We start from the raw sequence: 26696 nt of genomic DNA, 5'->3' as shown, positions 1-26696 counted from the left end.
AGAAACTCAGTGACCCAACAGTAAAGAATATTTGAAGCCCTCAGTCCAGGGGACTGACCATGGGAGAAGACATGCTACCAACTGTCTCTGTGTGCTTTTCTATCGTGCCAGAGGGTGCAGACTAAATAAAATCTGCCTACTCAGCTTTCTGGGGAGGACTAAAACAGCACAAGGAACAGGTGCAGCTGGATGCCACAGAACAGCCTGCTATTCTAGAGCAAAACAAATCTGGGGCAACAGGTGATCCTTCTACAATCCTACACAGAAATTACTTCAAATCTGAAGACAGGGAGCAATATTTTCTTTATTATCTATATAAACACCTTTTGGGTTAGTAACTAAGTCATTCAAAGGTCCTGAAGAAAGATGTCTGAAGCAAGGACAAAACACAGCTGGTCTCTATGTGGATATGGAGTCAGTTCACCATGAACAAAACAGAGACAAAGTGTACTGAACAAGCCAGCTCTAACAGGCAGGTAATATAGCAACTATTCTCTGTCTTCACTGATACACCAGCCCTGCTTTATTCTGAAAATATATATCAAATTCAGTTTTAAAATTCCAAAGTTATTTGTATGATTACAAAAATGAAACTGTTATCTATCCAAAGCAGTCCAAAACCTAGGGGTAGCAGAACAGGACAAATATGATGTAACGGTCTGGTAATTATGTAGATGATATACCAGATAAATCAAAATATCCTCATGCAGACACAAAAACCTGGAACTGCTTGAAAATTCCATCACACACACCCAGATTCCCCACACAAAGATTTATCCTGGTATTTCCGATGGTAATTCTGGTAATTCTGTATCAAGTGAGTTCCTGGTGTAGCAAAAGCCCTGAAATATATGATAAACCTAGGTAAAGCAAATAGTACTTCATCTTTGAATTTCAGCGTAACTTCATGCTTGTAATAGTGTCCAACATATTTGTTGTACTCTTCCATCATTTTATAAAGGTAATTTAATTCTGAAACAAACCATTGATGCATTTATCTCCTCAGCAGCTGAACCACTGGGCAGAAAAACAGGAAACAGCTGGGCAAAACCAATGTGTGATGAGAAATTTATTCAAAACTAGAAAAAATATGACTCAAAAGTGATCATCATTTACAAAGGCTGGATTTCAGTTTTTACAAACCAATTGCAAAGAATCACTGTGCAAGCTAAATTAGATATGCAATGATTCACAAATGCCCACTAAAGATGAAAGAACTTTGTTGCTCAAATGCATTTAAACTATAATAGATGTCCATCCACAATCTGTTGGTTGAGAAAAACAATAAAAAAGAAACAAACCTCTCCATTTCTGTACTTACAGAAAACAAGAAAATTAACACACTGCTGTAAAATATGCTTCATGTTATACTTCATGCTTATAGATAACCTCTGTCTTTTCTGCAGCCCCAACCCTGTTGAGTGACTTGGTGTGAATAGACCAAAAATTCCTTTTTGCTGACAGTAAATCACTACATCTCAATGAAACGGTCACATAGCAAAAGGTTTTGCACTTTTGCAGTTCCTCTTGACTGCATTTTAAGATAAGTTTCAAAGAGATATATAGGTAACCCAGAATACAAGTTACTTTCTTGAAAGGGAAATATTCTGAATGCTCATGAAATCACATGTTTTCCCTTGAAAATGCATACATTGACATACACAAGCCACCAATACAATTGCAGCCTCCCAAGACTGCAAACAGCAGACAGGAAGTCCAATGTTACAGCTCCCATGACAACAGCAATGTGCTTCTATAAAGTCAAAAAATCTCACATATGCAAGGGTCAGAACTATAATGGCTTCAAGCATGCTGCAGGATGCTCTAAGTCTGCACAGTTACTCAAGGATTTAAATCAGGAGATGGAGGACAGTTTGCTCTATGGAGTATTTTTCTTGATTCAACACAAAATCACATTTAGAAAAATTCTCCAGGCCTTGGATACATTCTTATGTTTTTGCTGAAAGACAAACCATCCAGAACTATCATTCAGATTTTTATTCAGCCTAGAAGTAGTTCATAGTTGATTGGTTATATACATTTTTATTAAAACTTGGTTTTATCTTTGCTGTTATGCTTGTAACTACAAAGTTCCTAAACATTAATATTAATAACTGGTAGGTAAATTTGAAGGTGGGTTTCCACCCCCTTCCCCTTCACTGGAAACTTACAGGATATGTCTCTTCTGCAGACTACAGTGCAGCACACAGCTACTGAGCTTGCTGAGGATAAAAGGAAATCTAGCCACAGCATATGGAGAGTGTTTGGGAGAAGTTTATCTTCAAACTCTGAGTGAGCTCACTAACAACTGACTGCCTCTAAGTCTAGAGAACAGATGAGATCATCACTTGTTTGTAAAACAGCTAGGACACAAATTCGAGTCCAGAAGCAGGGCTTCCAAGCACTGTGATAACATGATCAGTAAAAAACAGCATAAACAACTGATGGGGACTGAGGGAACTTTTATTTATTAAGTTAATGATCCCACCTCATTTATATTACAATAAATATACATTTATATAGGGAATATTTTTAGTATAAAACTGTAGTTTTAAAAGTGCTTAATATAAGCTTGTCTGTCATCCTGGCACACGTCTGTCTCTTAAAACATTTGACATAAACTATGGTTCACATGAAACCAATAGCTTCATTCTGCACATGCTTCTTTTTCTCCCTCCAAGTAACATTATCCCAATAGGAGATTTTAAAAGATTACAGTATGACCAGGATTTCACCCATTCTCTAATACTTGAAGCAAATTCCTAAACACTCTAAGAACTATGACTGCTGTAACATGAAACTGGAGCAGCTAATAATACCTCCTTTGTTTTGCCCACTATTTACTAATGAAGGCCTGTATCCATTCTGATTGCTCGAAAACAATATTTACAGTGTTGAGAGACTAGCATGAAAATAACCAGTACATAACAATCACTTTTAATCACCTTAAAAGAAGATTACATTATTTTACTGTGGATTCAAAGTCCAAATGGTAGCAACACTCAACAGGCATTACAATTACTGGAAAAGCTAAGAGAAAAAAAAACCCCTACTTTCATGAGAGTTCATTAGAGTACTCAGAGTCCTGCAACAAGTGCAGGTGCTGATTTCAAGACAAAAGTAAACTTTTTCATTGCTTTTGTATGCTTCTGTGCTATCACAGCAACCTTCCCTGTAGGTCTCCTTCTTCCAGTATTTTCTATACTAAAAGCAAGTCTTCAATCTCAGTTCAAAAATTAACGTATCTGGTTACAGTTGAAAATATTAAACAAATTTTTACTTTCACACAATTTGCAGGACAATAGAAGCACTGTCTGCTATGTGTGTTTTACAGGTAAGTAATAGTGTCTAACTATATCACTGTCTAGTGAAATTATAAGGACAACAAAAATTTTAAAAAAGAAAGAAAATTAAGAAGTGGCTACAAATGCCAGGGCTGTTTGTTTGCCTCACTTGCAGCATTCCTGATGGAGGCTGTGTGCTGTCACACTGCCCTGAGTCAGCCTGGTTCCAGTGCTGCCCTGGTGCCATTAGCTCTGATGGGTGTGGGAGCACCTCAGACCCCCTGGCACTCGGTAGCCCAGCCAAGTGGACATACTTGGACAGTGCTTAATGGCTGTATTATATTCAATCTTTATTTTGACTTTTAGGTTGCCACTAGTCCATATTTTCAAGAAAATTTCACGACCAGAGGGCTTGTAACTGTACATTATCCAATCACTTTTCACACACAGAAGAACCAAATAGCCTCATATCTCATGGAGGATGGCTTAGATATTGTGGCACATAAAATTTTCCAGCAGACATTTTTCCTCTAAGTTGTTCTTGAAATATCATACTGGTAAGGTATATGCCCACCAATGACTGTCAAGCCAAGCTTACTTCATTTTAGAAAAATTTTTTAAAAAGATTCTGAAAGATTGTAGAAAAGCAAGATAAATTAAAATGTATATGAAATCTCAAAAATTCAGATTTTAGTTATTCACTCACCAAGAGAGTCATGTTTATATGGCACAGTTTTTATTAACTTACACCAGAGTAAACAACCCAACTTTTCAACAGTTCATACAGGTAATGGAGATAACTTAGTTTCAACTGAGAAAGAATTTAGAAAAGTGTCCAACTCTAACACTCTAAAATGAACCCTTTAATGTGCTGCAGGGAGATTTTCTAAACCAGACCTTCATGCTGCTTTACAGTTAATGAACAGTCACTAGAAGGAAAGTCAGAAAATGTGGAAAAACTGAAAGCATAATATAATGCTCTTGCCAAGACTCCCACACTATTGGCTCTAAATACCTAAGTGTGGTCACAGCTAAAACTTATTGTTCATAATTTGGCCCAATGTTGTTAAAGGTATAAGGCAACTGTAAAATAATACAAAATATTAAGCAATTTAGCTCAAACCCTATCACATTATGGCAGTAAAATGACTTCTACAGACAGAGGGTAAGTTTTCTGGTTTTAAAGCTAGCCTGTAAAGCTGGAGTAACTCAACCCAAAGCAAATACAAGTACAGACCTTCATTTTTAAAAGTTCAATTTATTTTTACAGTACTTACTGAAGGGAAAACATAATTTCATGCCTATTTGGCTCTTCTCCTGCTTCCCTGATTTTTTTCCAAATAGTCAATTCTGCTCATTAACTTATTTCTTTAAACAAAGAAATGAGAAATACTCGGTCCAGGTAGAATAAAAACCTGTTTGTCCTTACCTACCAACTACTTTACCATAAGTAAATACACCTTTATGTCTAAAAAGCACAATGGCATTTTAACAGGCAAAATACTCATGCACAGTCAGATAAAAAAATTATTGTTAGAATGGAGAAACACTCCAACCACTTGCAGATTATTTGCTTTATGTCATTATTTCCTGTAAATTCCTTTCAGCATGCTAGACTAGAAATTTTATTTCAAAATGGAAAGCTGAAAAATCTCAAATCTGCCTGTGGTCCACACCATAGAATCGCAAAGTAGCCTTTTTTGTTAAATACAAGTACAAGTACAGCATAAATGTTAGCCTGAAAAGCAATGTTACATTTCAGATATGCAGGGAAAACTGTGAAGGAAGAGAGTAAAAGTCCATTTAAAGAATTCCATCTTTTAAAATATGTAGCAAGAAGTAAAAAACTGTGGGAAAAGCACATAATTCTAACAGAACTAAGGTATGACAGCAAACCCAGACCTGAAATTCCTACAGAAACAATTAAAAACAACCCAGAAGTGAAAGTCAGTAATAATTTAAATTTTTTAAACTACTTTTTGGGTTGTGAATCTCAGAGAGCTTGGCAGAATAACTTTAATAATAAGACTTGTGTCCAGGTAACTTCATGTGGACACTCCACAAGCTTTCTGTCCAATAGCTCAGATCAGTCATGTGACTGAAACACAGCACACAAACAGGGACTCTATACTGCTAATTCATACTAGCACAGAGGGTAATCAAATGCTTGCAAGTTTTTCTTTCACTTCTTAAGAATCAATATGGGCCTCTTCACGATATAAATTATGTTTTGAATACATTGGAAAAGTGTATCTTCCAAAATACTAGTAGATATAAAAGAGGGTTGCACCCTTCATTCTGATAAATATTGACAAATTAAGGTTACAATTAACTCAACATGCGAGAAAAACAACCAAATTGAGCTCCTGCATTTGGTTAATGCAACTGTTGTTGAAATACCCTAAGCAACCATTATTTCCATGACTGATAGTGAAATACTCAATCTATCTGTATTTTCAGAAATGCCACAAAAGCATGCACCGACTAGAATTGCTGATACAGCTCTGGAAGGGAGGAGGACAGCAGAGGGAGGGAACTGAGATCTCTCTACAGGTTCAAAATTAAAATCAATATTTATATTAATTACAAAATGTTTACTGTAACTAATAATCTATTAAGAATTAAAAATCAATTATCAACAACAATTAAAATACTATATATTAAACAGAAAACTTCTGCCTAGCTCTATTTGTTAAAAAATATTATCCAAAATGACTATTATATATTCCACATTAATAAAAATTTTAAAATACAGATTTTTATAAAATGTCTACAAAAATTAATATTTTTTTACCTCCAAATCTTTTTTCTCCCTGAAATTTTTGTTAACAGACACCACCAACTGATTATAGCTCAACTTCATGGAAATAAAGAAATCTTAACATGCAACTTCTTACATTAGCCATGCATATCACAAATCTTTGCATTACATTTATTTAACACAGGAGTCATAAAAACACCATGGACACTACAGGGGAAAAAGCCTGATGCTAACAAATGCTGAGGTACTATGCCAAACTATTGCATGAATTATGAAAAACTCCCACAAGGTAAATCTATTACAGAATCACTATTCTCCATGGGAACAGACATGGAGCAATTAATATTTTCTTTAATTGCTGCCCAATTAGTATTTGGCATTTTAGTAACTTAGCAACTATGAAGAACATCAGGTATATTAGAGTGCTAACTTCCATCTGAGCAGAGTTGAGCAAGGCAGCAGAGTTCTTGCTTCTTAAAGCTCAAACTGCTGGCACCAGGAATGTAATGACACAGCAGAGACAGTACTGACGCCTACAAAATAAGCTTAACTAAAGAATTTAGCTATTATGCACTGCAACTATGTTGTTGCAGCTGCCATCTGCAGATCTTGAGGTCACTTACATAGCTTGAGAGAATCACTCTGTGAAAGTCTAGTGAGCTGCCCAGATTTCTTATGTTAGTCAATGGTGGACAGGTTCACTTTTGTCACATTACTTTACCACCACGGCAAAATCACCATCATACCAGCAAAAAACAAAGCGTATTTCAGCTCTGTGAACCTTACATCTCACAGATCCCAGAAACTCTGACTAGGAATTAATCAGATTGCTAACACAGTGCAGCTGAACTCAACCCAAGCCGTGGATCCCTGTTCAAGCAAAGCCAACACCAGAGCCTGCACTCTCATTGTTTTAGGGCAAACTCTTTGCACTTGTGACTCCCTGAATATGTACTAATGTGAGGGGTTTGCTCTGTTCCAACACAGACAGGTAGGTGTCTCCTGAACAGATACAACAGCCCGTCACGCACACCAATCTGATCAGGGGAAATGCTGCACTGTATTTAGCTACAAAAAATAAGTGCAAAATTAGAAAAAATATTCAAGATAAAGATCTTCTCTCTTCATACAAAACATACATTAAATTCAGAGGAGTCTAAATCTGCATATGAAATACCTATCAACAGTAATAATATGCTACATGAAGAAAAATGTAACATCATGTATTTTCAATATAGTGCAAATCCTTAGGCCCACCTCCCTAAGTAGAGGAAGAAAAAAGAAAAAATCACTTAACCAAACGACAATTCAGTGCCTTTCCTTTATTAGAGCTAGAATTTTTATGTAAGGGATATGCACAAATGAGACCCACATTTTCCTACTTTAAAATATAAAGGTCTCTATTGTTCCATGTTGCACCAGTACTGCTATGAAAACTTAATTTCTCCAACTTTTTTTTCCTCTTGAAGAACAGAACTACTGTTCACTTAGCTGTTCCAAACAGAATGCATGCTCAAAGGGTGAGATAAGGGGAAAGGAAGAACAAATTACCACATTCATTTATTACTTTTTCCTTCTTCCTTTGATTATTAGCATGAAAGATTCCTACAAATGCCCATAATTCATTAAATTATTTTAACCTAGTGCATACATTCAATAGGCCCATATATTTATCACATCCATTAAGTTAATTTCTATGTTTCTGTAAATCCATCTATAATGCTAATAATATAAGCCATAAACCCATACAAATATTATTACAAAAACAATATTCTACACTAAAATAACAAGAAAACATTGCTAAGAGAACTTGATGCATGTTGTATATAAGGAGATTATATATAGAGGTTGATATGAAGAAAAACAGTTTTAGTGTCCATTTGGATGAAGAAAGACTTAGAAACATGTGGTTTTAAGCTTTTTCTGACCATGTGCTATTTTGTGCATTGTAGTTATGCAAAGTGCTTTACAGTGCCTGTTTATCTTTTGCTGACTTGGAGACAGAACTTTTTCTACTTAAATAATTATTCAGTGAGTACTTACTACTTTTATTTCTGAGTTCATATACATAGACTACAAAAAAATCTTCAAATTAAAGCTCTCTCACCGCAAAATGCTGTACATTCAATATTATACAGCGGTAGTGGAAAGTGGTTAAACAGGCAAGCATGACAGAACCTAAGGAACTCATGTCAAACTGGAGATGTCCAATGAAAAAATATAAACACATCTTTCAGCTATCTCAGCTACAAAACACTGCCCCATCTCTCCCCCATAAAATTTGTAATGATACTTAAATGTACCATGCATACACCATGTTAAGTAAACCTACAGAATTATATTCACCCCTTTGTGGGACAGTGATCACACCCTCTTCACTGCATCTGCTGTCCCAGCAAGCGTGTACTTCCACTAAGCAGCGTGGTGAATTTCACAACAATCAACAGTACCACAAAGCTCTGCAACCTGGTAAAAAACCTGACATATACACGTTTAGAGAACTCTTCAATTAACTACTTAAATGGAAAAATACTAATTTCTAGAAGGACACGAGTCTATTACAGGAGGGCACAACTGTCATGGAGTCAGAGTCCTCTCTTCCCTTATCACTGACAAAATTTCATATTTGTTTGATCAATTTTACTGTAGATTCTGTGATCTCACATGAATGTAAATGATAGATGAATATGTAAGTTTTCTTCCATTTCATTCCTACTGGAAGTTGTTGAAGACTCCGAGCAATAATTGCTAGAAATTTCTTCGAGAAGAAGAGATTTCCATTTATTCAGGACCAATTTATAAGCATAGCTTATATGACAACACACTTCTTTACCTTGATTATTTTTTCCCCTTCTTCCAGCTTATTCATACATTTTAACAGAAGAAAACTACAGCTCCTTTTTTTGCTAAGCTCAGTAATCAGTGGTCAAAATCTTTTATAGATTACATCAACAACTATTTAATTTCCACCAGTGCAGAAAATCTTTCACTACTTAAAATAATTAAGAATGTGCTTAAAATCTTAAAATATTAAGAAGATGCTGTGTAATGTCTATAATAATAATTTATACATTCATGATTTCATTCTAAATTTAGTATTCACTGTGTTACGTAACTTAAGGGAACACAAACCAGGGCAATATCAGCACATTAATGTACGCTATTCAAGTATTACTTGTTTTATTATTGTAAAAGAGGTGTAAAAGAAATAGAAATACCTCCAACTTGGGGAAACACTATACTTTCTTTTCCTGAGCAACAAATTTTTCACTGTAATCTAATAGTCTCATCTATAATGCTTTTATTATATTTATGGAACAACTATATTATTACTATATCCATCAAATGTTTATACATACATATATGCTATATATATTCAATTGTGTAGAATTATAATAAATAATTTTACACCTATCATATATATGGAAAAATATAAATGTATATTACATACTTTTTCTGTTTAAAATAGAAATATCTATAAAATGCATTTATCTTTTTGACTTGTATATAAGTGTGTTATATTTTTATAAGAAAAGAATATTTATCAAGAAATAAATTTATACATAAATCTAGGTATAAATATTTACCTATACACATTTTTATACTGATATATACTGTATAGACATATATATGTATAAATTTTATATACAAATAGTTATAGACATATTTACCATGTGTCTATATTAAACCAAAAGAATTTTAGAAGATGGCAATACATTTTTTCTGAAAAGCAGTGTTTAGCATAAGGTTGTTCAATGTGGGTAAGTGAAATATCCCCTTCAGTGTTACTAACTATTTACTAGTTGAAGCCACTTTTTTAATGGAAAGGTCATCACATTATCAAAACAAAAAAGGAAACAAAACAAAACAAAAAAAAAACACACACACAAAAAAAAAGCAAAACAAAACAAAAAACCAAAAAACACTATGAAAAGCTTACCTCATACCATAAAGACTTCTCAGGACAGGAATTAAATTTCCATTTTATTAGGGACTGAATTATAGTTAGCTGTTCTGTTGTAATCCTAGAAAGCTTCATGCCACTGTTGTTTCTCCTTTGCTCAACATAATTCCAAGCAACAGTTCCTATGTGCCCTGATGGTAAAGTCCTAAAAATTGCTCTTGTTCCAGTATAAACTGATTTTTTAACCTCTTTATCATTTTTACAGAAACGTCTTATTAATAGCGTCGAACGTTCCTTTTTGTTTCTAAAAAAATCCTCTTCCAGCTCTTCTTCACAGTTATCACTGCAGTCCTCAAAATGGCTCAGAAAGGGCTTTGAGGGCATCCTTCCAGTAAAGTTATTTCCACAGAAGTTGTGACCTGAGCATGCCACTTTAACCTTTCGTGGTGCTCTTTCCAGACATAAGAACTTATCCCTTAAAGCATCTTCATACAACTGCTGTCCATTTTTATTCTCACAATTATTTGTCAACTGCATTATGCTGCAAGTGCAGGCTGGGGAACCAGTGGTGTTACCATCACCATCACTCATGGGCTGCAAGCAGTCATCCAAAAGGAAGCTCTTGTGTAAACCACACAAAGCCTTTGATATATTCCTTTCACTAGCACAATGTAAGTGAAAAAAGGCCACTTTATCAGGATCACTGCTGTCATTCTTATTTACTGCTGTCTGGCTTCTTAATGAAGGTCCATTCATTTTCAACTGAATTTCAGCAAGCATGGCTCTTTCCAGAGAAACAGGAATTCCAGTTTCCAGGCATGCCTCTTCCCCTGCTAAAGGACCACAAGATTGATACAACTGGCTGCAGGAGATATTGCTCTTGTAGTTCTTCTGTACAATGTTACAGTTAATGTTAAAAAATTCCACTGAATCAGAGATGGAGCTGTTCCTCTCCCAGAAGTTTTCATTACTCTTGTCGTTAGCCAGTTGTTCTTTGGCCAGAGGGAATATTTTGGGCACTGAGCCCTGAAGACTTTCTTCTTCAAGTCTGTGTAAGTAAGACAGATTGTGTGTGGTTTGCCTTCCTGAACTGGCTGTATGTCTTCTTATAACACTGGTGTCCAAAGCATTTTCAGTATTTTCATCTCCAGCTGACTGGGCAGCTATCACCTTACCCTGTACCACAGAGAGCAGAACAGATGCTGTCATCTCCTCAGAGGTCATCTTGACACAGTCTCTAGTTGCTGGATGTGTGTTGGGGATGGGGGGAGGACCTTCCCCACCAATCCTCATACCATGATTTCAGTGTAATGAAAGATTCAGTGCTAAACAATCAGGGAACACATGGTAAAATATATATCAACTCCTTGTTCTTTATGCACCGACGTTTACAAAAAATTAATTGTTTTTACTGTTGGGCTGCTAGGCTTTCCCAAACTTGGATTACTGGCTTGAGACATTAACATTTTTAAACCAGTTCTTTATTATGATGTAGCCATTCAGCTGGACTGTCTCCACAAGTAATTCTTCTGTCATATGTAGCCCACACACTGTTGCCTCAGACTGTAGATGACCAAACACATATTTCATGTCACAGATGCATCTCCCCACAGGGCACCCACAAAGTTGTTTTTCTGTAGAGAAAAAACATATATAGAGATATTAAACAGCATCCATGGCACAAAATTCACCATCACAACTACAAACACAAGATAATTGTACTGAAACCTGGAGAATTCCAAAATACACATTTAAATCTGTCTTAAAATTTCACAGAAGAATTTTGGACTGTCATCACTGTCATGTTTTACATATTTAAATAGCTTTCTCCACTGCACTACGGAAGGCCACATGACTGCAGAAAACTTATTAGTCTGAAGCTGTAACAATGAAATTGAACACATAAATAAAAAGGGAAAAAAGAAAATGTATTTTACGCATTTTTTTCTGACTCATAGCCGGGATAAAACATTTTGAGGAACACAGTTTTAAATCTACACTGTCTTTTAAGCAATTCTTTTCGTGTTCAGAAGTACAACTACAATTGTTTTGGTGTTATATGGTTTTTGCTTTCCTTAAACTGTATGCTGTTACCACGAAATCATAAAGAAAACACAGTATCTTCGCCACAAGTTTATAACTAAAAAAGCATGAAGAGTAAAACTGAAATACAAATAATATTCTGACTCCTTTACTGTATGCCTTAAGCTAAAAAGCTAACCTGCCTTTCAACATTGTCATTAATTCTCAACTACCTTCCTGCAAGCAGCATATTAGAAATAAATCTTGGAGTCAGAAAATATGAGATTACAGACAGCTCAATAAAGGAAACAGAAGACTAAAAGAGACATGCCTAGATAAATCATGGTGAATTAAACAAATGCACTTATACTTCAATTTATGACATTTGCCACTGAAAAACATAACATGTATTATTAAAACTATGGAAAATGTAGGCAGTTATATTAAGGCCTACATTTACCAGAACAGTCTAAATTCAATAGGAACAAGCAAAAGAAAAAAAAACTTTAAAGTTTGAAAAATAGCAGAAAACAAAGGCAAATTATGAAATCAGTGTTTCAGCAACACATAATAATTAAATCATCCATAGCAGATAGAATTAGAAATTATGGGGAGCACAAAAAGCAGCAAAGCACAATGATTAATTTGAAGTGTAAAATCTATTTTGATATTCTTCTCAAGTAATTATGATTAACAATTTTATTTTAATCCATTTTAGAGTGTCAGCTTCCATTTTTTATTGGTTGCTAACCTTCATCCAAAGGCAGTCTGGCACCAATCAAAAGGTAAACACAATCATTAGTTCATGGGATATTTGACATCCCATTTTCCCACCAAATTAAATTAATAAGTGTAACTAAATGCATCATACTTGCTATGGTGGATGGAGGGTCGCAAAAAAAATAAGGGAAAAAATATTAAAAGAAGTGACATTTAGCTACAAATCTGTGGCTTAAAAGTTTGCTAGGCCGGGAACAGCACTATTTCTTCATACAATAACTACCACAAGTACATGGAAAAAAAATGCAATTTCATACCTCAATAAAGATTTCAATTTTACTGGTTTAAAAACAGGGAGGGTTACAAAGGAAAGTGACAGAGAACAAAGAGCCACAAGTTTTACATTCTCCACCCATTACGAAGTGCACGTGCACGCCAGATCAGCCAGATCAGAGTCCAGGTGGTAAACTCAGATCCTGTACTAGAGAGATTTCGCACCAGAAAGGAAAATAACAGCCCCAGTTCATAGAAAAGTTGTGTAGAAGGAGAAAGCAGTAGTTCAATGGAGTGACAAGCTTGGGTCTTAAGACAAGAGTCATGTTACCAACACAGATCACAGAGCACCCTGTGACTTACTGCAACAGCTCAGCTGCAGGGCACATCCAATGAAAAGGTAACACTCCTGCAATTTTTAAAGTCTGCATTCTCTGGTAGTCCCGCTACCTTTAAACTGTACCCTGGAATTTATTTTAATCCTCTTTCTTCAACCTCACTTATTTCACTTAAAAAAAAACAAAAAAAACCCCCACACTACGACCAACATGCACACGAAAAAAAGGAAAGCACTTCAGCAATTCTTATTGTATCATTTCCTATCCCTCTTCCCTGTCCCTCCTCTTCAAATACACAGATGACAGCTTACGTAACTTTTTGACACTACACACTTGATGGAGCCCATCTTATTTTTTCTGGCAATCAGGGCCATTCAGTCGAAACCTACATGCAGTGATGCTGATCAAAGGAGAAAGATTTAGGAAGGAGAAGAAGCTGATTTTTTCTTGATCTCTATTTTTTTTTCCAGCTATATCAAGTAATAATTCTTTGTAAAAGGTATAAAACATGTCTATCAGTAGTTGTCTTCAGCACTGATTTTTCAAAGAATTCTGTGATCTATCAAAATGTCTTACTCTATTGATTTATCTTTCCTGCCACCATGATATATTTATCTTTCCTGCCACCATGATATATACATAAATGTACTCCCTGTATTATTCCTAAGTCAAGGATAAAAATTAATGGATTGGATTGTCACTGCAAGTATTATACCTCTCATTACAGCTTTTGCTAAGTGAAGCTCTAACAAAATATCACTCTACTGTGCAAAAAGACAACATTATTATGTATTATGCAACTTTAACATCTCACAATGACTTTAAGATCATGAAACTGACCATGTATGTTAAATTACACTGGTATTTTATGAAGAAACATTAAAAAAGAAAACTAATCACATCACTGATTTGCTTCTGTAAGTAGAAATTTACTAAAGCCAGAAGTCCAATTATATCCCTGACTATCCAAAAAGCCCATTCACAGACTAGGACTGAGCTTTCACAGTTCTCTTTCCTACTAATAATAATGGAATAATTTTCCCATCTCTCTCTTACACCAAAGTGTTTCCACACCCTCCCCAAACAGCTTCTCTCAGACCTTTTTATTTTCTCTAGAAATTATCTCAAATCTCCCTCAACACTGGCTCTGTTGGTCACCTCTCTCCTGAGCTGCTGAGGCCATACACCTCTCCATTCCCTCCTTGCTCATTCTCTCTACCAGTATCACTCTTCTCCATCTGTGCCTGTTTGAAATCCAATTCATCAAGAATAATGTCTGCATAAGAAGCTCCCACTGCATGTCCAGCTGTTCCCATCCTCTTGTGATCACTGCAATGTGACTGCAATGCAAATGTGATCCATCTCAAGAATCTTTTTACTCAAGTTACTTCACAGCTAAAATATCTTCCTAATCTAATTCGTAGTATGGTTGCACTAATGTGCTACAATAGCTCAAGGGAGAAAATGAGCAGCATAGGGAATGGAAGAAAATGCTTCCTAATATGGTTTATACATTTCTGCAATTTGCAAACTTAATTTGATATTTCATCCATGTCAATCTAGCAGGTCGCTGCCACCAAAAACTGGTAGACCTATTCCTCTCCTCACTCTTCTCTTTTTGTCCCCACTCTCTCCACCTCACTCATTTGGAGATCATGAATCCACAGAGTCAAACTGATTCACCTGGTTGATAAGTCAAAAATTATTCTTTTCATCCAAACAAACTGCAGCCACATGATCGCTATATTCCATGAAAAGAAAATATCAGGAATGCCTGGTAGGAACGACAGACACCTCTCAGCAGAAGCTTCAGTTTAGATCATGTTTGCTAGGATGTCTAAATGCACCCTGAAATTTCTCTAAGTCTGGTATGTCCAGTGTATGATGCAAAACCTCATGAGATAGCAAGTAAATACCACATTGGCAAAGCCTCTGATCTATGGACAACTGCAAAAATATCTGAAGTTGTGGCTCTGCTGAACAGATGACAGGGGTTTCATGTGTCCTCAGTTATACTCTTCTCAGTGTCTGCTTTCCACTGCAATCAACAGACTTCAATTCGGTGTGCACAGCAAATTCCTGAAACTGATGGAATTCATTACACATGCTATGAAGTGTGTTAACACAGTGTTTTATATGCTATCAAGTAAAAACCTCCCAAGCTCAACCAATAAAACTGTATTTCATATCTTACTGTAGAATTGCAGAACTATCACTCCCTGCGGCTTCCTTTACTTGCCCGTCTGCATCTGGGTGGCCAAAGCCTAGATCTCCATATAAAATCCACAAACAAACATATACATGCACTTGCATGTAAAAAAGCTGAAATTATTCAAAAGCATACTCTTCCCGTTGTACATCCACACTGATGTAGTTTACAGTTAAATCTGACCATAAAAGCATTTGAAGCAGACAGCAAAGCCTGCACTGTACTCAGTACATGCTGGTATTTTCTGAAGCCACTAGATTGGCTAATGAAATCCATTAATAATGACACTGGTTCATTTTACAAGGCCTAAGTTATGTCAGAAATGTAATGTGCTCCTTCTATCAGTAAAGGAAAGTAAAAATATAAGAAATTAGATCCAGCGTTAGTGAATCATTGTGAATGCAGAGGTCAGCCAACAAAGACAAATGAGTAATTAAAATAAACAACCTGGCAACCATTCAGCACACACATTCTCAGAATGTATTAAGTCTGAAAACATGTGACACAAAAGAATTTGTCTACTTTTCTTTTTCATTTACACTGACTGCATGCATTTTAAGACTTCAAGTACAAGCTGGTTCTAATTAGTATTAATAACAATTAATATCAGCATTTAATGATTTCTTAATCCCCAGATATCTGGACCTGCAGTCTACAACAGTCTAGGCAAAACATCCAACATAATCAAAGACTACAAAACTGTATTAATTTACTATCCATTTAACCAGTAATTCATTACTCAATCTGAAGTCAGACAGAATTCTGCTTCAGTGAAAACAAAATATAGCATGTTGAACTTAGAGCATTATTTAGTCTTAGAAAAGGCATGTGAAGGACCAGAACCATCACACAATGTAGTTAAATTAGAAAGCCCTTCAATTCTAGGCTGTCAAAGGAAAAGAGGATCATGTAAATGTTTGAGGATGCTCTTTGGATTGTGGGAACAAGTAGCAACTGCATGAGAGGCAGTAGGGGATGGGTGTCAAGGTGAAGATGGGGATTGTTTGGAGAAGCTGGGTGCTGTCAGTGATGCCAAATGCAATTCTGTATGTATGATGCCATGGAAGCTGCACAGGAAATTCAGTGAATGCCTGGTAGGGGCAGGATTATGAGTGCAGAGAATAAGGGGGACCGAAACAGATACATGACATTACTAAACACATACTGTGGTTTCCATGGACTAGCTGCTATTGGACTGAGACAGACAGTAATTCAAAACAGTTAAAGGGAAGTGCAAGAACCCTGACAACCCTCCCCTCTACCCTGGCCACACTGGGACATTTACAACCATTTCTTCAGTGTTCATCCTACGTGCTACGTATACAAGGTAACTATCCTAAGCAAAAGTCATTTCAGCATACAAAACACAACAACCAAGTGATTTCATTAATTATTTCAAATTACTATTATTTACATAGTATCTAAGGAATAAGCAATCAGTTACTGAGAGATTCTTGGGAAATTACAGAAAACAATTTGGCATAGTAAGTGGATATAAAACTACTGATCATCTTTGTCACATCACCCCAACAACTATGCTTGACAACTATAATCCCAGTTCAAGCTCTTAAGGAGAAAACTGATTGATGAGGAAAATGCTTTGTATATTAGAACTATCAATTTACAATTAAAAAAGAATAATGGGCTTTGTTTTTTAGTATGTAAGCTATAGTTTGTTCCAGACCAATTCCTTAAACAGAATAAGAAACCACATTTATTGAGCCCTCCTCAATTTATACTGTATCATGCACAGTATAAATTTTTCATTACAGGGTTTTATGTCAGAAACAAGCAGGAGATACTATCACAATAACAGGGCACCAACATGTCATCACCATTTTCTAAACCTCATTTCTCCCTAGGGGACTATGGGCAAACAGTAAAGAGGAAATAGCTAGACTCTTAAGAATCACTCAAGATGTGCACAAATCCTATTTGAACAGTTGGAAGCAAGTTATAACAACATTTGATTTGGCAAAGAGCATCATTCAGAACTTCAGATTTACCACCAGCATCTGTGTTTCAACAACAAAAAAAATCTCAAAGAACTACAGTATTTATATGTCCTGTCAAGTTAGAGCCTTTTTTCTAATTTCTAGAATACTTATCTAAACATAATTGTGTATTAGATGTCTCAAACTATGCAAATGTCTGCCAGATGGTGAACCCTCTCAATTGCCTCATCATTCATCACTCCATCAGGGAGAATGTGAAGCTTCTGCCAGATACCAGCTCCAGTCTTCATTTCTTTACAGGAATTCCTTTTCTGCCAAGGAGATGCACAGAGAGAAGCCAAAACTGCATTTATCTCACTGTCAGGATCAGTTCTGTATTTCTTTCTACATCTGGCCTGTAATAAGCTGTTTAAATAAACTTTCTGTTTAGTGGTTACTTGAATTTCATGCTAAGTGACCTTATCTGGAAGCTGTAATTCCATCACTGACACTTGGAAGAACAAGCCCTTCTACCTGAGATGCACAACTCCAGCTGTTGAAGGCAGAATAATTCTTCTCCATCTTTGAACAAATACTTCTGGAATAACTTTTCTTAATTTTTTTGAGGAATGTGAAAACAGTCTTAAATGCATAAAAAGGATTTTCAAGCACTGAGTCACTCACAGGAAAACAAAGTGCAGTACACTTAAAAACAAAAATCTTCAAGGCACAGAATTCAGCAGACTTATCACTGGTAAGTAGATCTCTTAGAAAGATTAGACAAAATAAAAAGCGAGAAGAAAATTACTGACAATTAATAAACTATATTACACAAAAGAATAGGCTAAATAATGCTTATACAGAAAAAAAATAAGAAATACAGTGAGAAATAAAATGATTTTTTTAAAAGCATGTAAAAAACAAACGCACTAGCGCCATCAGAATTTAAGATCTGGAAATTTAAAAAGTAATCATACAAACCATGCAAAAAAATAGACACAATTAAAAATGAGGTTTGAGTTTTAAGCCAACTGCCCTGCCCACACATTGAGTGTGTGTTTGAGTACCAACAATTAGTCATTCAGATCCTTTGAAGCACCTAGAGCTTCAGACTTGAAAATAATTCATCCATCATCCTATTTCAAGGCTTTGTCCGCCTTTGAAAACTTTATAGTTTCCCTGAACTCAATGCCATCATTCATACCTTCATCTTACCCTTAAAAAAATTCTCTAGTTCTACACACACACACACACATACCCCTTCATTTGCATGGTTTCACTTTAGTCAAATTATGCCATTTCTCCTCAGTTGCTAAAGCACAGTAGGTCCCTTCATTAAGGCCACCCAGTACTAAATATATTGAAAAATAACAGGAGACTTTTCTACTGATCAAGGCTCTAAGTCTATCAAATGGAAGTGAAGAAGAAGAATTCAAAGTGCTTTGTGCACAACACACCTTGATTTGAAATTATTTTTAAAATATTTCAAATTGTGTCTTTGTTAAAATACTAATGAAAATAATTGTTGTCATCAAAATACAATTAATAAATATGGGGGAAATTATAGTACATACTTATTTATCAATCACTTAAAACATTAATACAAAATGGAGGGCTTACAGACAAAAACTAATGTGCTGAGACTTTGGTTATCACATTCAAAATCTGCCACTTGGAAATATGAACTGATTATGATTCCAAAGAGTCAACACTAACCTGGGACTACAGACTAATGTAGTAGTAAAATGGCATACCATATCCATCATAGTTTTTATCAAACAAACAAAGTACATGAGCAGGACAAATTACAGAAAGCCAGATAAAAGCCAGATGAGTTCTTAGATGTGAAAGGAAGTAAGTAGGAAACAGATGTTGGCCTTTAGTTGTAAAAAGCATCCAATCACAGATTCACAATGGCACACCAGTGACAGAACTGGGTGTTTCACACTCTGATCCCAGTCTCTTCCTACCACACCTGTGAAAAATGCTTTTGGAGATGCTGCCTTAACCAGAGGATACCATTTGTTGGAGTCAGCTGCTCCAAGCCTTCAGAGGTCAGCCAGCCACTGGCCAAGCCCTACAGTATCACAGCATGCCAGCCACACTCCACACCCCGCCTGGAGTAGCACCCATGCCTCCCAGCAAAGTTTCACCTCCTGTGCTGGGATCCACACTTCAGCAGTGACAGAAACCAGCACATCAGTTTCTACAGCACAGGATTATCTGCCTGAACACTGGTAACACAGTGACAGTTCAGCCCTGAGGTAAAGAACCCTCTACCAAATATGCAAACACCATGAACTCTCATCCTTTTTCCTAAGGCAATACCAGAGAGGTTCACATCACAAAGCAAAACCCCATATCCAGCAGGAATCTCTAGCCCTGGCAAGCCTCTTTCTTATCTAGCTCTGCTTAACAGCAAAGTGTCACTGGTAGCAGTCTTCCCACGTGAGCTCACCAGCATTTGTACCCAATGTGAAACCATGTCTTCAAGGGACTTTATGTGCCACACTGACACATATTTCCATAAACAGCAACTGCACTTTGTCATACCTGTCACCCCACTGAAGTTTTAAAATTACTCCAATCCAGGTGTGACACAATAAGCAGCAAGAACACTTCAGTTTCCTAGTCTTGTTTGTTTTTCCTTACAGCATTTTCCTCGTGTGAGCACCCAAGTCTTCTCTCATTTCCCTCTCTCTCGCTGTCCTGTATTAGCTGTAATTCAAGCCACACTGGTGAGAACAGAACAAACCTGCAATAAAAATATTTCTGAGACTAAAATGTCTGAGGGTACGTTAAAAGCACATATATCACTACAATTTATGTTCTGCAAACCCAAGCTAAGACTTTTAGTCACAGTATGTTAAGCCACAGTAGTCCTATTTAAAACATGACTTGAGAAATAACTTTAATGTTACTGTTCAGCTGTCATAACTACAATAAGATTGAGTTTGAAACCCCAGTAAATGTTTCAAATAAAAATTAAATGCTAATCTGTAGGAGGACAAAAGTTCAGTCATTTGTCAATTTATGCATTTACACTTTAGTTAAGGAAAAGCAAAGAAAAATATTTCAAATGCTGAAAGCTGACGTTATTAAATTACTGCACAATTTCCCTTTCTCAAAATAGATTTTCTTTGTATACCACTCTGGATCTATTAATGCCATTCATTCAGGAAACTTAATATTTAACCTCTGATTCTTTCTCTTTTGAACATCTGCTATGTTCTGTGCATATTATTATGCCTAAGAGAGAGAGTAAAAAACAGGGTAAAAGTAAAACAAGGCAAGAGCAAACAACCTGTTTACTTCGATTGTAATTAATTATCTTCTTTAAAAACATGGAATTTTCAGAAGACTATTAATTCAGTAGCCCTGAAAATACATTAAATTATTTCTATATTACTATTACTGTTATAATATTTCTAGATATTAAGCTCTGTGACACTGAAAACAGCACTACTCAAATAATATTTGCTCAGCAAATCAAGACTACATTAATTTTTTTCCTATGATGGTTTTATCAGTCACATCATTCTCTGGGAGAAAGCCCACCCTGCATCTAACTCAAGCCATGAAGCAACCTCTAAGATGTTGGCTCTTGCTAAATGAAATGTGCAAGCAGCAAGTCACCACACAACTGCAAATTATTTTTTCAGGATGCTGGAAGATGTTCCTTATGTTCAGATAAAACTGATTGTTGAGAAAGACCTCTTCAGTGATCATTTTAAATTAAATGTTTTAATACTATAAAACCCATGTAGGCCTCATTGCAATTCAAATTATAAATACTATTTATTCAATCTCACTCAATAAATAAATAGGACAGAAATATACCCACAATCAAAATTACAAAGTTTCTTTCATAATATACTGCCACATCTTCCAAGATAAATGGAGTCAAATAGAGAAAATACAAAACAAATTCCATGTTTCTTAAGTCTCAGTCGCATTTCTTTAACAACTTAACCTATCTGAAGGAGAAACATGCCTGAAGATTAACATAGCATGTCTTTGTTAATGATTGTGACATATTTAGGTGATCTTTCATTTGAGAACCTTCAAAATCATCATAATGAACACTTACATCTTTGCTGAGGAGGTATTTGTTTGCTTTTCCTGATTATCTTTCAGACACTTTAAGAAAGTAGTCCATTAAATATTTCTGACTACTTGTACTTATAATCTGTGGCTCACAAATGTGCATTTGTACTTCACCCATTATTTCAGGATAAAAAGACAACCTGCACCAAGTATTCAATTTAAGTTCAGTCTTCATAAAACAGGTCACTCATGGGTAATACAGTTAAGCTCCTTGCTTCAAGAATAGTAAGAATATAGAATTATAAACATTAAAATCTGCTCCCTTGATGAGATGGGACTTTTGGCCATATTTTAGTCTACTTCAGTCCACAAACTATAGTTAATTAGGTTAAGAATATGTGGCAAAAGCTAATTCTGTATTATCTAACACAAACAATCACTTGCTCAAAGCTTCTTACATTTCTTAAAAAGTTCTTGTACTTCCAGCTAAATAGATGGAATTTTAACCCAATGAAGTTGTTGGTAAAATCAATGGACAAGCATCTCAGTGGATATTTAAGGTTCACGTAGTGTAGCTAAAAGTACAATCTAAAACAAGAGAATGCACAATAATCAAGCATTATATAACTTAGTTACTCCTAGAAGAAATGAATTTGAAATAACTGACGCTACTTCCAACAAAAGCTTTTCTTAATGCTAAGGAATTAGTATTACCAAGGTCTTTCTCCTCTACAGACCCCCAACTAATGTGCGACTTCTTCACAGCCAAAATGATTTACAGAACTTCTCTTCTATATCTGAGTTACATCTGCATGAAATTTATTGAGTCTAGCTTTTTTGAGACCTGCACTTTGTAATAAACCCAGTTGCTACAGGCCAAGTTAAAAGTTGGAAGAAAATGTGTACAGACACACAGTGTGCCTTTACAAAGTCATTTCCATAAGAAACTAGGCTAAAAACTGCAGTCATAATTTGGAAAATGACACTTCCTTCTCCAGAACACCTTTTTTTCTATTTTGACTTAACTGGCAATACGTGCCAGAGAGTCTGCTAGTATCCAAACAAAACTGTTTCATTAAAATCTGAAAATGTTGGTAGGAAATCATCTTGGTTCTTTCACCCTAGGATACATTCTTATATTAATATGCCTCTGTAATAACATATTACATAAAAATGGGTGTTACATATATACTTTCTCAGTCAAGCAGAAAGATTGTTTGCATCCATTTGATTGTGCAGCCCTGCTGCTAACACATTAACTCCATACAACTCTACTCCTTGTATTTGGGTCAGAAAGGTCCTGGAAGGGAGGAGGTCTGCACACATGCCTGATCAATGCTCTAAACTTGAGCAGAGAAGGGACAGCACCACAGAGGAAGCAGCTGGTGCCACAATTAAACAAGCCAAAGAACACAACCACAAAAGGACTGTAAAAGATAACGAGGCAGCAGACGCATGCTGAAACACTCAAGGTTATTTCTGCTGTAACAGTTTAAGACCAAACCACACTGTTTTCTGTACCGTTCTTGGGCACGATAATGAATGCTACAAGCAGCACAGCATTCCATGGTGTTAACCCAGGACAGGATCGATGTGGGTATTTATCAGAGGCATTGTGAGGGCTCTGAGAACACCAAGTCCTCTAACGCCACCAGCAGCCCCACCTGCAGCCCCCCACAGCAGTCTAGGAGCCATTTCAGTTCAGGACTGCGCCAGCTCTGGCTGAGCTATGTTGCTGACATCTCTGGGCTCAGGCCCCGCTCTCTGCTGCTCCCGGCCATTTGATCAGATTTTTAAGATCAGAATCAGGACCCAGCTCACTCACTGGTGCCTTTCTTGACCCAGGTGGACTGCAGCAGACTCTCAGCCCTGGGCTTGTCCTCCCACTGATCCCTCCTGCAACTCCCCAGCACAAGAGGTCATCTGTCTCACCATCAGGCACAACCACAAATGATAAAAAGAAGTTGAGGGAAACGAATTATCAAGTAACACTCGAGCAGTACTAAGAATATGGACTTTTCAATGTCGCCAAGAACAGGGATGAGAAGGTTACTCTGAAATGCTGAATCAAACACTATCAGGCCAGCACTGAACCAGCAAACTGAAAGATAAGGAGCAGTCCAAGGCCTTGTAATCAGACTTCTCTTGGGCAAGATGACAACAGTGACTTCATCCCGCTGAGGGGAAAACCCTGCAGACCAGTGCAGGAGGAGGCTCACCTGCAGGACAGACCGTTCAAACCAGCACTGACCCCAGCAGGCGGCTGAGTGTGTTATGAAGTAATAACTGGCACGAGAAAAGATCCCTGAAGGGAGGCAAAGCAGCAAGGAAAAATAATGGTCTGTGCAGTCTACACAGCTCTGAGCAAAACAAGGGCTGATGCTGGCAACAGTGCTCTGCTTGCAACAAAAACCTTGTAATGTTTCAAAACGGTGCAAAACAAAAACCTGCTTCAAGACAGTCTGCAAGGGGATGCCTGTCAGTGACGTGCCACAACTGGTCAGGTTCACTGATGATATGAACAGAAAGTGTTTATACATGGCAGCTCAGTGAGGGTACCACCTGTTCCAGCACTCCCGAGGCGCAACAGGCAGACTGTAGCTCTCCCTTTTCTCAATCGGTATCTTGCATACTGTATGGAGATCTTCGTTTAAATAGTAACAGTTTCTAATGTGGATGGTATTGCTTTCCTCTCTGGTACTTCCTAGTCAATAGAAAGCCAACAAGGAAAAGTCAATTTCTCACAAGGTTGTGTGAGAAATGTGGAGATGAGGTATAAAGATACAGTACCTGCACATCTAGAATAAAGTTCATGGATAACCGCAGGTGACCTCTGAAGAAAGAGCATATAAAACCAGCATACGTAAATGAATGCAGACTAACCTGTCCTTTGAGATTTCAAATTAAACATTGTTCATCTGTCTTCTTAGGCATGCTACTGCCACACCTCAAAACAGTTAGCTGCTCCTGCAAATCTTTTTCACTTTCATCTTTTCCTTCAAGTTCTAGATCAACTTTTTTCTTGATTCTTTAATTTTTTATCAGTAGCCCTTTTATTTTATTACGAGTTTATCTTGCAATCTTGTAAGTACCTCCTTATAGATCTGGTCCTGATAATTTAGTGGGGACTGTGTCACACTCAGACCCACTGTATTCACTGTGTCTGGAACCCACAAGTTCCAGACAACTTCTTACTGATTTCCAAAACTATCTGCTTTCCCTTTTTACCTACCTTTAAGAAAAAAGAAAAATCAGTAGAATTGAATTTAGTTTAGGAAAGGCAAGCTCTACCTTCAAACACAAAATCTACCTTAGACCTCACAGAGTATCTGACAAACTTCAAACACTTCATGAGAGTAATCTAAGAACAAATTTAATTAGAAACAGCACACTCCTCACACTGAAGTATTCAAGGATTCTGTATAGTTTTCTGGTGTATTACTTGTTCATTAATGCTGGTTGGTTTTATTTAAGTGTTCTAATGCTTTTATAAAAGCAGAAACAGCTATGGAAGTAATAAGGGTAGTAGTACTACCACATTTAAACTTATTTTTGAAAATACAATGCATGCATTTCAGCACTTCTAATCTTACAAGCTACTGCTCTAAAAAACAAAAACTGTACCCACTACAAATTTTGTAATTATAGAGAAAAAGCAAGCAGTTTGGGTGTACATTGTTTATATAACTTAGTAATAGCTGTACATAATCCAGGTGTGCATAATACTGCTTATAATAACCATAAAAACCAAAGTACTTGCTTAGTTTCCATTATTCACTCACCAGAAAAAAATTACACAGCAACATATACATAATCTTAGGTACAGTTATGGTAAAAAAATGTGCAAGAGATATTATTATGTACTAATTATAAAACCCATATTCTGACTTTTAATATTTTAAGTTCAAATATTTTACAATAATTAATTATTTTTGAACCATAACAGAATACATTAAAAATAGTCTAAATTTTATGGATAATCTCCTTCATAACTTAAGATTCTTATTTTATATAGTCATACATCATTCAAGGGATTGTCAGATTATCTGAATACTGAAAGTTGCAAACTCCTGAATATGAGCAAACCAAGTAGTAGAAATGCCTACACACAAACATGCAATAATTAGTACAATATCTATGCTTTTTTAATTACACACCCATATGTACATCAAATATTGAAAAAGTAAGCAATTAGGTCTTTAGATTTAGTAGCATGAGAGACAAGCCACATGCAAAAAAACTGCAATTCTGTAGACATGGAATTAATTGTTGATATTTAGGACTGCAAGTAGAAGGGAAAAAAGTACTACCAAACTGATAATCAGAGAAAAAAGCCCAGGTTAATATATACAATTGTAGATAAGAGATCTTTTCTCAGGGGCTTTGGGTCACATCAAGCAAGAAAGAGACAGACAAGTCATACCAATAATATGTCAAGGACCAATACTTCCAAAACTCTGTATGCAGAAAGATCAGAGCTTCCCTCTCTCTCAGACAGAGGAGGGGCCCCAGCTTTCATGCTTTTCTGGCAAATAGAGGGAACATGGCCAACTTTCTTTGCATTTGCTGGCCAAAAGCTGAGACAGTCTCTGTCTCAATTCAAACTTTAAAACCTTTATTGGGATGCATATGGTTGCTCACAGAATAGAGCTTTATTGTAAGCAAAATGGCTAAGGCGGGAAAACCAGGACACAAAGGCATTTTTAATAAAATTATCCACTGATTTCTTTGACTCAAATGCACAGAAAATGTATGGGAGAGTTTTGCTAAATGCAAATGCAAGCAAGAACAAGAAATTGAAGGTTGTTTTTTTTTCTTTTGTCCAGGGCTTTCCATTCTTCTCAAGAGCAACCTCAGAGCTCCAATGCTGTCACACCAAACAATTTCCTTTGCTTTAAATCTGTGCACACACCTTCCTCAAATATTTTTACAGCTCTCCCACTAACTCCTAAGTCAATTCTATGCAGCTTTCTGTAAAGCACCACAGTTGAAAAGAAGTTCAAGGGTGCACTGAAGCTGTTATAAAGGACAGTACTGTGCTGTACTGTTGTAACTGTGGTACAGTATCTTTTGAGGCTAAAATCAGAAATTTTAGCCTCAAAACCAGCTTTCTGCACCGAGCCAACAAGATGATTGACTGTTAAGGACAAACATTTTCATTATCAACTTGCATAACAGAATAAATAGCATGTGGAACAAAACGA

The 26696-nt window shown here is 36.3% G+C and overlaps 1 protein-coding gene across 2 annotated transcripts in view; it reads right to left on the bottom strand.

The window, feature by feature from the left end:
* Positions 1-26696, bottom strand: part of PLCE1 (phospholipase C epsilon 1) — a 138795-nt gene that overhangs the window by 104541 nt on the left and 7558 nt on the right. For both annotated transcript variants that reach the window (XM_063163514.1, XM_063163515.1), the window contains exon 2: positions 9986-11583. In XM_063163514.1, the coding sequence (XP_063019584.1) occupies positions 9986-11242 (1257 nt within the window). In that variant the 5' untranslated portion in view covers positions 11243-11583. The remainder of the gene's footprint in view (positions 1-9985; positions 11584-26696) is intronic.

This window comes from Melospiza melodia, chromosome 9 (assembly GCF_035770615.1).
Source record: "Melospiza melodia melodia isolate bMelMel2 chromosome 9, bMelMel2.pri, whole genome shotgun sequence".
NCBI lineage: Eukaryota > Metazoa > Chordata > Aves > Passeriformes > Passerellidae > Melospiza > Melospiza melodia.
Note: the sequence above shows the minus strand (reverse complement) of the source record. Positions and strands in the feature narration are given on the sequence as shown.